Consider the following 14872-nt stretch of genomic DNA (forward strand, 5'->3'; position numbering starts at 1 on the left):
TTATTGGTGTGTATAGAAATAAATACCTAATGCTCTGATACACCAAATGGCCAATACATAATCATACATTTGCTTTGTGTGCAGACTGGGTTTTGAATAAATTGCAACCTGCCATATAGTTTGGAACGTCTAAAGTATGTATGTGTTGAAGAGGTCTTTCCTGGTGCACTGTTACTTCCATGTTGTTAAGATTACTTCTGTCTTTAAGTGCTGTTCAGTTTGTATGTTCTTTCTTTTTTTTTCCTGGATGTTTTGACTCCAAATCTCAAGTCTTCATCCTGTTGACTCAATTTGCAGTCTGATTGCCTAGAATGAAGAATACTTTAGCAGTGATTCTTGTGTTGCATGTTTTTTAATTTGAGAATGTGGACAGCTGATTGGTCCCTGCCCTCTTCTTTTGCTGGGGCACAGGATGTTGGTCTGATGTTGTTAGATGTGTTATCAGAGAAGAAAGTGAGACTGCAATATTTTATTGTGCCCTATATTTTTAAATGCCATTCCTGTTTCTATATTTAATAATTCAGTGAACCAAGAATGTACAAACTAAATGCTACAAACTATATCTTGAACCTGTACAGGAATAGTCACCCATATGCCCCTTTCAACAAATGGAATTTCTTCTCCCAGTGAAGCTGTATTTGAATGTCAGATGGCACGTTAAAGACTTTCTCACAGATTAATCAATAATTGGAGATGGGAGATGCACGACACTGTTAGTGCAGAATCTCCAAAGGGCACTTTCCTCTGTCACATGCTCCATTTAGCAGGAGATCATATTGCAGGCTGGCTCGACAACTCTACTTTGAAAATCAAAATCTGACTTTTTCAGACACCTGAAAAAAAATCTTAACCTTAATGCTTCTTTTTGGATTAAATCTTGTGGGAAATGGAGAGGAATTTAAAAGTGAACTGAAAAGCTTTAACCAGCCACAAGCTGAATTCAGGTATCTATATTTCTCATGTAACATCTGATTGTATCCCCACTGGCATTCCTTGCATTGTTTTAGATCTTTGGGGTATATGCTGCCTTTTGTTACTCAGTATTGAGTGGAGCAGATGGGGAAAGCTTACATAAGAAAAGCCCTGGAAAGTCATGCAGAGGGGAAACCCCGTATATCACACATTCCCCATCAACCCCTCTGAACATGCTACTCAAGTGGAACTAATATCAGAAATGAGCATATAGATTAATGGTACTCTGAGAAACATTAACTTGCAATATACAAGGGTATATGAAAGCCATTAGAGGGGTTATATTCACACCAAGAGAACTGCTCACATCAGTATTAACTCATGAACTTCGTTACAAGATCAGGTGCAGAGGCTCACATACTCCAAGTTGTTCCATGTGGACAGACCCCCGACACTCCATTAAGATCACTGGAGATCAGTCCAGGTGCAGGGCCTATCTGCATAGAACTCATGATAGGACAGGGTCCTGAGCTTATACTTGTTCGTCTTTTGGCAACCTCAGGGACGTTATATGTCAGTTCACATTCAGTATCTGTATTCCTTGCAAACAAACAAAAGAAAACCCTTTAAATATTATTCAATTCTGCAGCCCTCTTGGTTAATGCTAAAAGATTTAAAATGGTAAAAGCTGGGAACATTCAGTGCAGTACTGAATCCATGTAGATCTAGCATTACAATAAGCCTTGATTTCAAAATTCTAATATTTTTTGTGAAGAAGAAGAAGAAATGCAATGGGTTCTTTCCTGTTAATCATTATTCCATATAATGAATTGCTCTAGTGAGATTCTTAAATGTGCTCTCTGAAACATCCATATAAACACATGCCTTTTTATAGAAAATGTTGTTTTTCATTTTATTTAGTATTTTAATATAGAGTGCAAAGTGAAGGAAAAATATTGCCATTGGACTATTTTTTGATATTTAAATTATTCTCATTGATTTTTATTGGAGACAGAGATCTCTTATGGGAAAAGCTACAGAATGCTTCCAACTTCCAGACAGGAAAAGCAATGGGTGATTAGGCACTTCACTGCTAGAATGACAGCCAGTTGTTTATGTACTGTAATCCATTAGGAAGATTTTTAACAGATTTAAAGCTAACCAATGTTATCTTAAAAATAATGTAAAAATCAAGGTGAACTGCACCTCGAGTTCATGAAATATTCTCTGTTTGTTTCATTGAGTGCCAATTTTATTTATTTAATTAGTATTATTTTGCTCGCTTCTACTAGTATAACAAGGGGAACAATTAATTTCCATCGTTGTCTACTCCTTCGACTTTAGTATAAGAAATATGTTGTAAAACATTTCATGAGGTAAAATCATGGAAAGGGGAAGAGGTTTCAGTGGAAACCTGATAGTGTTGTCCCAATTTACAAAATGACTTTTGCCACCAAAAAAACCCCCAAAGATTTAAAATACTTCCCTTTCTGATTTCAGTCTTCAATGACTCCCATTTTTAATGATGCTAGTAGGGCTTTTTAGTATTTTATTCATTTCTTAAATATGTATTTTCAGTTATTTTTTATAATTTTGGAGCTTTAAGTACCAGGAGTTCCACCTTGAAAAGTGGAGCCTTTTGCATAGCATTGAGTTTTTGAAAAGAAAAGAATCACAACCCATGTTTCAAAACTATGTACACATGTGCTTAATTGTTTCAGACGTTAGTTATTATTTAGTGCCCTAAATGCCATGCTGAGGAAGAAGGCAGTACATTATTTTCAATAATTGTTCCTATTATCATCAATGTTGCAAATGAAAGAAAACTTCATCCTTATACAATCAATTTTATTTGGAATTTTTGATCAGTTGAACCAGTGGTGAATCGAAGCCAAAGTTATTTTTAGACTCTTAACAAGCATTATAAATTAATTGATTCCATTCTTACTGGTTGGCACATGAGCTAATTGCCAAAGAAATAACAAGCATCCCAAGAGAGATTTTTTTCTTATCACTCTGCGTACATTGTAACAAAAGGGAAAAAGACAGATTTTAAAACCAACCAGCCTCATGTTCATAGATAATAATTTCTGAAATAATAATAATCCCTCTCCAACTGGCTTATTTTGTAACTACACAGGCTGTCTGCATTAAACTGCCTGTATCGAACCATTTCTGAGAAATATTGTTTAATTATTTTGCATTATACAGTGTTGGCTTATGACAAGGTAACATACCTTTTCCCATGAATTTGGTCACAGGAGCCTACATTTTTAACACAAAAATGTTATTACATAAATGTTTATATAAAACATTTATATTTATTATAAAATGTTAACATAACAGAAAGAATGCTACAGAAGGTATAGTTAGATGCCAACTGTTCAAAGTCACTCAAGATTAAAACACAATTGATTATTGACTAATTTTGTGTTTGCAACCACAGGTAGGATATTTACCATATTCTATTCAAAAAGTGCCTGAGCATTTTCAGCAATGGCTGTATCAGGTGAACAGCGATACGTTTTGTAACCAAACCACACTTTTTGTACAGAAGGATGTTATCTGGGCCAATGGAACCTCACTGTATTGGTGGTGATAGTGGATATTTTGTTTCAAATGCAGGAGAGATGGTCTGAGAAGTAGTGATGACTACTGACCACTTTCTACCTTTTTTTTTTTTGGTCCACAACTCACCCCTTCCTCTCCTACTCATGTCTCTGTGCTTTTATCCATACTGCCCCTTTTGACTTTTCCATTCTGATGTGGGAGACATTCACTCTCTTCTCATTCAAATCCCGAGTGAAAATACACTTGTCAGTCTTAATCCACCATCCAAAAAAAAAAAACCAAAAAACCCCACATTTTGGATGGTGGATTAAAGTGGGGCGAGGGAGACAGCTCCTGAAATACTACTGTGTAATCAAGTTTCCTTCTGGTCACCCACTGAAATCAATGTGAGTCTTTCTATGGGAGCTGCTGACTGCTGGGCTCTTTTAGAAATCAGAGCACTTCATTCAAGTATCTAAATGGGAACTGCCAGTTGATGAACTCTTTGTGGAATCTGACCATCAGCATACATAGGAAAGAATATTATTCTGTAAACAAAACCTTTGCCAAGGCTTTGTTTTATATGTATTGTGTTTCTCTTTTCTTTTTTCCCTCCAAGGTGTAATAAGAACAGCTTTGCCAAACATGGACAGAGAGGTCAAAGAACAATATCAAGTCCTCATCCAAGCCAAGGATATGGGAGGACAGCTGGGAGGATTAGCTGGAACTACCACTGTAAACATAACTCTCACCGATGTCAATGACAACCCACCCAGATTTCCCAAGAGTATGTTTTATTTTACATACACTAATTTCAAAAGGAGTGTAGTTTATAACATCACTGTGAAGACTCCCTTACAGAATTTCTTGGGTTGGAGGCCAGACAGAAGGGAACCCTAATGCATGATGGAAAATTATGGACTGGATCTTTGCTAAGACAAGAACTGTTTTAAAGAACACAAGATCCAATCTTGCAAGTTACCAAACATCCAATGGGAAATGAGGGTATGCAGCATTTTGCAAGATCAGGCCCATAGCTGGTAGCAGTTATATTTTTTTATAACATCAGTTTGGGACATATATTTTATCCAGGGAAAGGTGATGTTAGTCTTCAAATGACTCCTGATTATAAACTTTGTACATTCGAGGGTGGGTCACACATTCCTGGCCCTTTTATTAAAGGTATAAGCTGGCATTGCTCAAAGAAACAACTAAGAAGCAATATTTGGTAGAAGTACTACTAGTCAGAATAATTGTTGTCATTAGCAGGTGAAACTCTGTTGTGCCATCTGGTCCCATCGAGGTTAAGTCTGTACTGGAAAATATTCATAGAATCGCAATAGAGATCATGTACTAAAGATCTTTATATAAATTAGTTGAAATCAGGCTTTTCAGAAATGTACTCATTTTAAAAGGTTGTTTGATAGGGTGGTGATTTTAAGAAGCACTAGCACGTGCAGTTCTTTTTGAAGACTATTGGAGTTGTGAGTGCTCATGAAGTCTGAAAATCGAGCTTGTAAACTTGGGTAGTCATGCCAAACTATTAGGGTGGGATTCACAAACGTATTTAGGCACCTAACTGTTACTGGTTTCAATGGGAGTTAGGAATCTAAATACCTTGGTGAATCCCGCCTTAGTTGCTAAATGACAGTCAACAAGACAAACTTCTATTATTAGATTAGAATATTTGAATGAACAATTTAGTGATGGCACAGGAGTCTTGTTTTTGCCACTATTTATATGGTTCTACCTTGTTTTGATTACATTCCTACATGGTTTTGATTACATTCCTACATTCCTTACATCCCACACTGTAATTATGGTACATATAACTGGCTTTTTGGTGACAGAGGCTGCAGATTACACTTATGTCTTTGTGAGACTATTGTTTTCTTTCAAACATTTATTCTTCCACCTTCCCGAATGGAATTCACTGTATTTCTGGAGAGATCCAAGAATCTCCCTCAGAATATCAAACAGAGATTTCCAGTGTGGCAAGGTTCACAAAGCCCTTCTTCCAGCAGATTTTCAGTTGTACCTTTTACTCTCTCTGCTACTATGGGCTTTAATCAGCCCCCGAAATGACTTTATGTGACCCTCTGGCTTAATAGACAAACATTTCAAAGTGCAAAGGAACAAAATATACTTTTAAACAAAAATAAAGACACCAGGAGATTATTTTTTACACTTCCAAAAAGACAGCTTTAAAGGTCTTATTTCATGTGTGTCTGTAGTGATGACTTTTTAGTCCAGTCAAGTCTGTATGCAGTGGTTAAAATATCAACAGATCAAGTTTCTCCTCTTCTCTGCATACTGAGAGTTGTAAACCTTATTATATCAAATGTCAGAAGTCAATTAATAGCAATAGCTCTTGATGAAACAAAAGGGAATAATATCTGAGGTGCACAGTGTGTAATGGAAGTAACATACATTTAGTATGGCCGAAGGCTAAAATGTGAGAGAATGATATTGGATATTCCTTTCAGTAAGGACTTGCATAATCAGGGGTAACCATGTAACTGAAACAATCTTTATTGGGTGTTTCACAGAGGGAACAGGTTTAGCTTAATGAAAAGTAATGACTACGGCTTTTTCAGAACAGTAATAGCAAAAGTGCTGCTTAATGAGGACTCTGCCATTGGCATAATAGCTATGGCCTCTCACAGAGGTGGATTAGCATCAGTGTGCATTTTTCACATCCATGAATGATGTAGTTATACCAGAGTAATTTTGTAGTGTGGACCTGCCCTCAATCTGGACACCCACTTCAAATGGATTTGTCATGCACAGAAGTGCGATTCACAAAGTACTTAGGTGCATCACTCCTATTGAAATCAATGAGTTAGGCACCTAGGTACCTTTGTGAAGCCACCCTTGCTTGTCACAATTAATGCGTTTCTAGTGCATATTTTTGTTTGGTGTTAAGGTTCCATATTAGGTCCAGGCCTGCCAGGCCCTTAATGCCCTCATCTGTTTCAATAGGAATTGAGAGATAGAAGGTGGGTGACATAGTATCTTTTATTGGATCAACTTCTTTTGGTGAAAGAGACAAGATTTTGAGCTCCACAGAGCTCTTCAAGTCTGGCAAAGGTAATCAGAATATCACAACTAAATACAAGCTGGAATAGATTAGTAAACATAAAGAGTTAACACATTGCAAGAAACCATTCCAGATGAAGTGGGCAATTAATACTTTTGCTGTCATAGGTAGGACAAAGGAGGGTTAATGGGTTACAGATTGTTGTAATGAGACACAAAACTAATGTCTTTATGGAGTCCATGACCCATGGCAATTGAGGCATTTGGCATCTCACCACAGTTGCTCAGGACCATACAAAATTGGGTCCATTACTAGGGCAACTACTCTTGTTGCCAAAGATGCTGCACACCACACTATCCTATCGAGTGAGAAAATATTCATTATGATAGAATAAGGTTTAGGCTTATTTTCTGAATTCAGTTAGGACTTTTTTTCCCAACAAAAGTGAGAAAGCATATATTATTAATAGTAGGAAGGAACTATATACTGATAAATAATGGATTTTAAACTTGCCAAAAAAATTTCAAGCACACACAACTTTTCTTTCACTGAGGCTCCTTTAAAAAGCTAGGTGGGTTTAGAAAGGATAGCAGATTCTAGAGATGAAAGATTATTGGCCGTCTTGCTGAACATGGCATTTTGATTTAGGAAATACGCTTCTGAAAGTATTCAACAGAGAAGTTCCATCTTGTGTATTTTTAAGTAATGAAGGCGGACCAGTGAGAAAACAGGAAAACCTTGAAGCATTATACATCTGTGATTGAGCTGTTTGTTCTGCAGGTAACTCTTGATCCACATTTTGTAAAGCAAGATAACCTGCTTCCATGGACTTTCATATAACTGGAAGGATGAATGATTTTAAAGTTTTCATTAGTAGGAATATGTTTCCATAGGGGTTTCACATGTCTATTATGACTAACTCTTCTGATTATGCTGCCATTCTAAATTACTGGGCATGTTTCCTAGATAAAGACAGAATACATTTGTAAACACGGAGACCATCTTCTCATATCCAAAGGTCCTTTATATTACCAAAGAGGCGAGGAAGTGAAAATGTGTTCTGTAGAATAAAGCTGATGTCAGGAACAATTTAATCAAGAATGTGCAGTAATACATCTTCGGGGAAAGAAAGGAGATTTTGGATGGAGAAGACCGGGTGTATGTCCACACTTAAAAATGCTACGGTTGCACAGCTGAGCCTCTGTAACGCTTCAGCATAGACACTATCTATGTCAATTGGAGGGGTTCTCTCCTCAGTGTAAGTAATCCACCTACCTGAGATATGGTAGCTTAGTTGATGGGGATTAAAAGGTTGTTTCAACTACACTACTCAAGGTGACTATTTTTCATATCCCTGAGGGAAGTGTAGGCCGGGCGTGGATGAAAGCAATTCACATTCAGATGTGTTTCAGCTAATGGGTATTCTCACTCTTCAGCTAGTAATGCATAGGGAGAACTGTTTAAGTAAAAAGACAATTCAGCACATTCTTTCATGAAGCTAATGTATTAAGCCTTAACATGTTGCTGTTAGACTATACTCAGCTAGCCTCCAGGATGATTGTGGCTGGCTTCCAATTGTTAAAATAAGCTTCAGAAGAAGTTGATGGGATGCATTTACTTCAACATTTAAATGACAAAAACTGTATAATTAGCTGGTATAAATTATACATTATGGAATCAAACCAATTAAGTGAAGTGGTTAATTCATATTTTGCAATGTTATTGTGCTTCAGCTGCCCTGCCTCTTTCTTCTGCTCAATGATGACAGAGTGAATGTGAAAGCAATTCAGAGAAGTAAAATAGTATATATAGAACAATAAATGCTCATAGAAACAATCTTGTTAAAGGAAACACTCTTTTTTATTATTTTAATAAGATAAATATCCTTTTAGAAGATAACATCCCCCACCCCATACAGAAAAAGAATCAATCAATATTTTAAAAGTATATTATTTTCATTCCAATGCTAGCAAACGTGAGACCACCATAAAATGTCTCTCTTGGAAGTCAGATTAGTTATTTCTTTAAATCCGGACACCCTCTTAATTCACCTTTTACTGAAAAAAACTCTATTCAGATAAAGAGTTTTGTCACATAATTCGCAAGTCAGTATAGAGCATGTGACTGAGCATCAGTGAAATAAGTGGAGTTACTTGAATTTACATCAGAGTAAATATAAACCAAATTTGGTTCTAGATTTTTGAAGTCAGTTAGCATCTAGGTTTATATCCTCATGTAAACAATGCACTGTGAGCCTGATCCCAAACCTGTTGAAGGCAATGGGAGCCTTCTCACAGATTAGGCACTATAACAACGTATGGTTTTGTTTAGGGAGGAAAAAAAAAGCTTACCTTGCTCTCCACAAATATCCAATTCTAATGGCTTCTTTTAAAATACAGATTCCCCGCAAGGAATCCTCACTCCTCTACCCCCTACCTACTGTATAAATCAGTCAATCATTGTCTGCTTTAGTGATTGTAAAATAACCTTTTTGTTGAGGTGTGTCTCAGCATGATTCCCAAGCAAGTCCTGACAGGCAGTGCTGTGGGGTTACACTCCCATGACCAAAATTAGATGCAATTCCTACTTCCCACTCACATCAACAGTACAATGTTTACCAAGGAGGTTGAATAGAAGATATTAAAAATGGGATAAGTTTGATCTAATTAAAGCTGTCACTCTATCACTACTGAACATTATATGCATCTTGACTTCATCAATATTACAATGTGTAGCACTCCTACTAAAGATACCGTTAATATAATATAGGGAGGCCTATATGTATGTTTCACATATTCCAGTTGCCTATTCAATTTGTATAGAAAGGAAACACATTTGACTTAAAGCCTGTCAAATGATAATAGAATAAGATTTACAAACAATATTGCCCTTTTCTGATAATGGTCATTGTTTTTTATGGATTCAATTATCTTTGGAAAGCATGGTGCCTCATAAAAATCACATGCAAGATTTAGCAATGAGTTTAGAAGAAGGCAGGGGGTTTGGTTCAGCCATTTCATTAAAACAAAAGATGTAGGTTCCCTTCATATAGTTTTGCCAGTCTCCCATTCCAATTTGGAATTTTGGGTCCTAATACTGAGGGGCCATGGTCCATGACACTCCACAAAGTACAACAATGAGTGTTCTGTTCCAAAGCTTTAGATCAGGGTGCTGAAGACTTGTTCAAGACTCGTTCTTGAATTGGAGGCCTATTGTCATTTTCCAAAGGTTGCTGATGAGGGTGATGGGCCAGCAAGCCAATATAGAAGAGGCAGTAGGTCAGTCAAAGACTTCAGGGAAAAGGAGCAAAGGTCATCTTCCCTCCACTGAAGATACCTTGAGTCAAAGAAAGATCCTGAAGCTATGTGCTAGAAGAAAGGGTTGGGGAGAGGGGGCTGGCCAAAGCATTTCTGTTATTGAATAAGGAAACCATGCAGGGGTCATGCAGTTTCAACCTCTATTACCAAAGATTCTGGTGGCTTTAATTTAATGGCTATGGCTGTGTGCCTATGTCTAGATTTCATTCACTGCTCACTCTATGAGCACAATTGTAGTAAAATCAAGAGGTGTTTGAAGGCATGGATAAATATTCACAAATAAATACTTTATACTGTTACCATATTCCCACATGAACCATGAAGCAGAATCGTGGGACATTTTTATTGTATGCATCCTGATCTTGCCACCTCTAAGCCTTATTCTTCTGGGCTACTAACATCCCTCATCACTCTCAGATCCCATCCCTTTCCTTCCTCCTCACTCTATTTCCTGATCTCTCACCTCTAGCCTCAAAAACAAACAAAAAACCCCACACACATTGACCACACCTGCCTCTCATGCTACTACTGTAATCTCTGCCTCGCCTGATGCCCTTCTCTCTCAAAATGCTGCTAAAATAATTTCATTTACTCTTGGTTCTGTCCAGATCCTCCATTGGCTTCTCCCATTTCACCATATTAAATTCAAGCTTCTTGTCCTCATCTTCCAAACTCTGTACAACTCCACCTCTTGTCAACTTTCCTCCTCCTCTTCTCTTATCACCCTGGCCCTCCCTTGCCTTCTCTGTTCCATCAACAATTACTTCAGCTTCATCCTCCGGTTTGTCAGCTATTCAGACAGACACTTTCATGCCTTCTTCCTTGCTGCCCCTGAATTGTTCTGTGAGGCCAATAGCCTCTCCAGGCTCACCTCTGCCATAAGGCTTCTAAGAAATGAACCAGTTAATAATGAGGGTGAAGGCAAATGGCAACAGTTGCAACTTACTTGATACAGCGTATTTTTAATATCAAGGGAGAAAATTGCAAATGTATGTGTGTACACTAGATCTAGTCAAAATGTGAAATGATTTTTTTTCAAAACCAAAAACATTTGTATTATTTTCACAACATTATCAAAACTATTTGCATATTTTTGTGATCATTTTTATCATAATGGTTATAGAAGTTTTTAAGTTACCTTAAAACCCAGTTCAGTAAATAAAATAAAATAAAATAAAATAATAAGATGCAATTTTTAAAATAAAAAATGGGCCCATTTTGAACTCTGTAAAATGGAAACAGCTTTAAATATTTCAAATTTTTTTACATTATTTTTTCCATTTTTTCAACAGCTCCTTTGTCTCTAAAATGTTTATAGATGATTCTATTCCTCCTTTCCTCCCTTTTGGCCCTGATCCTGCAAACACACAGATGTTTAAATTTATTTTCAGCTAGAATACTCACGATGATAAAATTAAGCACCTAATACCTATCAAAGTTTGCAGGACCAGAGTTTTAGTTTTTAAACTCATTGCACAGGGACTATGTCTTCCTAGATATTTGTGCAACATCTAAGCACAGCTCCAACCCTGGCTGAAACCTTTGGGCTTAGCATTTTATGAAAATTATGACAGGTTTCAGAGTAGCAGCCATGTTAGTCTGTATTCACAAAAAGAAAAGGAGTACTTGTGGCACCTTAGAGACTAACAAATTTATTTGAGCATAAGCTTTCGTGAGCTACAGCTCACTTCATCGGATGCATTTCCGTTATGCCATACTTATTATATGGCACTTACTGATTTTAATGTTTATTACAAACTAACAAATTAGCATTCCCAGTACAACTTGGAATAGGTAACAACAGTATTATAGTTTTTTCCCCATGTGTAAAATGAAACTAATGGAGACCCAGCTCAGTTATGTCATTTTTCCCAAGACTGTACAGTATGTCCAGTCGGTGGCAACATTGAGACTAGAACTCGGTCTCCTGCCTCAGGCCTGTGGCAAGTAAACAATGCCACATTGTCTATCAAATGCAGCACTATGATTTCACAGTTATGGATGTACCTACTTGTTTAAAAAATAACATTTAAAAAATCCTCTAATCCAGAATATATAAATAAATAAAAGTAGCTAAATCGCTATTCAGTTTTCCATTTAACTTTAAGCCAATTATTTTTAATGGAATACCCACCCTATCATAGCACAACTTCTCCCAAGCTTCCACTGAGATCAGCTTGGTTCTTCAACAGTCGATTCAGTCTTTGCAGAAGACTCCTTAGATAGTTGTTTGTCTTTGATAGTTAGCTATCAACATTGTATGTTCCTGATCATGAAGAATCTGGAAGAATGAAAAGTTCTATTTAAACTGAAGAATGCAAGGACATCTATAAAATATAAACTGAAATAAAAAGTGAGGAATATTTTCAGAAATCTGGAGAGAGAAACTTTCAGGTAATATATCATCTCAAAATGTTTAACATTTACTGCTTTTTTTGTCTGCCATACTCTTATTGAGTTGATTTTGTTTTTAGCTCTCACAAAAATACGTAGATGAAACTTTCTGAAAGGCTGTTTGGAATACTGACTGAATGAAATAAAAGCCTCTGTTACAGTACTCAAACAAGATAGACTGAGCCATCAACAACATCAAAGCAGGTAAACAAACAAACAAAAAAGAATGTTCCCCGGCATTATACAATGAATAACTATAATATTTAGATAATTTGTCAATAGATAAAATATAGTACTGTGGTACAGTACACACTGTATTCCCAGAATATAAATGGCACTTATTTACCAAATAGTGGTTAGAAGATAAATACTATCTGTATCTTATAAAGATGGTGTTATTAGTCTATTCTTATTCAGTTCATGAAATGGGGTTATTTTCCCCTACCATCAGCTTGAAGTGTTGGCTGGCCATTAACAGCAAAATGTGTAGGTTAATTTTGAAATGTTTTATCATTGCAGGAGACTGTCTTCATTAATAATTATACCTTATATCAATTGTTTTCTGGATGAAAGGTATATACAAAAGTGCTTCAAAGAAGTTCAGCAACCTCTGGGTGAAAACATAGCAGCCATTCTACCCAGTTTACTTTCTGTGAGGAGATACAAAAACATTATTCTGGGGTATTTAGGGAGACAGAATGAAAATTACCCAAGTTAGACACATATCAGAAACCAAAGTGAATTCCCTAACCGCTGGGATATTGGCTATGCTTTGAAGCAGGAACAATAGGACTTGAACCCAGGTCTCCTACATACCAGCTGAATGCTCAAGCCACTGGGGTGTTCTGGGATGCTTGTTGGTACATCCTCCATCTTGACCTGATCTAAGAAATATTCTTCAGAACTGATATATTTACTCAAAAAATTCAGGGTGCTGACAAAATGGCATTTCTCAGTGGAAAAAAGCATAATGCAAGTTTTGTTTTTGTTTTTTTCAACCAGTTCTACTGAGCACTTTAGAAAATCTGACCACTTATTTATTTGTCTACATGAGAACTAAGCAGTTATGGAAATCTGGGTCCAAATATATTGTGTCAGGTCACCTCTCAAAGAAAGCCACAGGAGAAGACCAGAGGGCAGAAAAACACTTCAGAGTTTTCCATTGAATTCTCTGCAAATTGTTATTTGTTCTTTGAGTGATTGCACATGTCCATTCCACTGTAGATATGTGCCTGATGAGTGCACAGTTGTCAGAGAACTTTTTCCCTTCAGTAGTACCTGTTGGGATAGTTCAAATGCCTTCTGCCACTGCACACCTTCCCTGAACTCCTCAGTTCCTTCTTACCACCAGTGATTGTTGTTGGAGTGCTTCCTATCTTGCTACTGCAAGTTTTTCCTGCATTCTTTGCTTATAGATTATTTGTTCTCTCAGTAGCTAGTTAGGTAGAAAGTATAGTGAATATTAGATTTCAGATTTTGGACCAAATTTGAATCTTGATACTGGGACTGGAGCCATGCCTTGCTCTGGGGCTTAAGTCCTGCCAATTGTTTGACAGCTGATGTCAGTCAGCAATTCGCAATTCAGCTGCCTAGAATGTTTGGGGGAGTCCCACATCAGTGACAAGTGGTAAAGGATTTAAACCTTGATCTAAAAAAGATAGAGCAGTGAGATTTAAGTGTCTCCTTATGGAGGCAGCATTCGCCTTCCATCAGAGCCATCGGGTTCAAAGTGTACTCCCTTTGGCACTGCATTGTATGGCTCCAGTACGGAAGAAAAGATGTGGATCTTCCAAGGAGTCGGTCCCCCATTTAGCAAAATCATTGGTACCAAGGCCATCTAGCAGTAAAGAGTCGGGGAGAGACTCTTGAAGAGAAACATACACCAGAGCATGCCTCTTCAAGGAAGTGGGGAGGGCGGGGGGGCAGAATCCATGACTCCAGAACCTGTGCCAGGGCATTGAGGCCGATACCTGAAGTTCCTATGCAAAGACATCAAACTCAAAACCCAGTTCTGGGTCCTGACAACGATTAAAGCATATTCAGCTGCTGGAGGATTACTCAAATTTTTGTACCAGTGTCCCCATTGGAAGAGGAAGGGTTTCAGCCAATACCAGTGACTGTGTTTCCTACACCAGCTCGTCACCAGCATATGGTATCAATACCCTCTACACTTCTGGTATCAAAGAGGCTGGTAAAATCCAGAGGCAAACCCTCGTTAATATCCTTGGTACTGCAAACCCCAGGCTCAGCTCTCTCCTGTCCATACAGGATCTGCTCCACTATTATCACATTACTCTGAGTCATCTCCTTTGGACTTGGAGATGAGGTCTTGTGTGTTCCATGTGAGATGTGATGCATACCCTCCATCACAGCCTTGGAGTCAGTCCCAGGAGTGGGCATATCTCAATATAGCAATATTGCCCAGTTTCAATCTGCCATGTCATCAGTGGGCCCTTCTTAACCGATTCCAGAGTGGGCCAGGCCTTGGTGCAGCCAACGAGCACCATTGGGGTCTTTGAGACAATCCAAGCAGCAGCTATGGCGCAGATCAAATACTGATACTCATTGTTGAAGAGTGCCCACTAACCAAATTCAAATGTGGCCTCTTAGAGCTCCATTTGACCACTAAAAACACTATTGCTTGGCTCAGTGAATATGC

At 37.6% G+C, this 14872-nt stretch overlaps 1 protein-coding gene across 2 annotated transcripts in view; it reads left to right on the top strand.

The window, feature by feature from the left end:
- Positions 1-14872, top strand: part of CDH12 (cadherin 12) — an 867135-nt gene that overhangs the window by 767899 nt on the left and 84364 nt on the right. For both annotated transcript variants that reach the window (XM_038389732.2, XM_043508440.1), the window contains one exon: positions 4082-4249. In XM_038389732.2, coding sequence (XP_038245660.1) covers positions 4082-4249 — 168 coding nt within the window. The remainder of the gene's footprint in view (positions 1-4081; positions 4250-14872) is intronic.

This window comes from Dermochelys coriacea, chromosome 2, assembly GCF_009764565.3.
Source record: "Dermochelys coriacea isolate rDerCor1 chromosome 2, rDerCor1.pri.v4, whole genome shotgun sequence".
Lineage (NCBI taxonomy): Eukaryota > Metazoa > Chordata > Testudines > Dermochelyidae > Dermochelys > Dermochelys coriacea.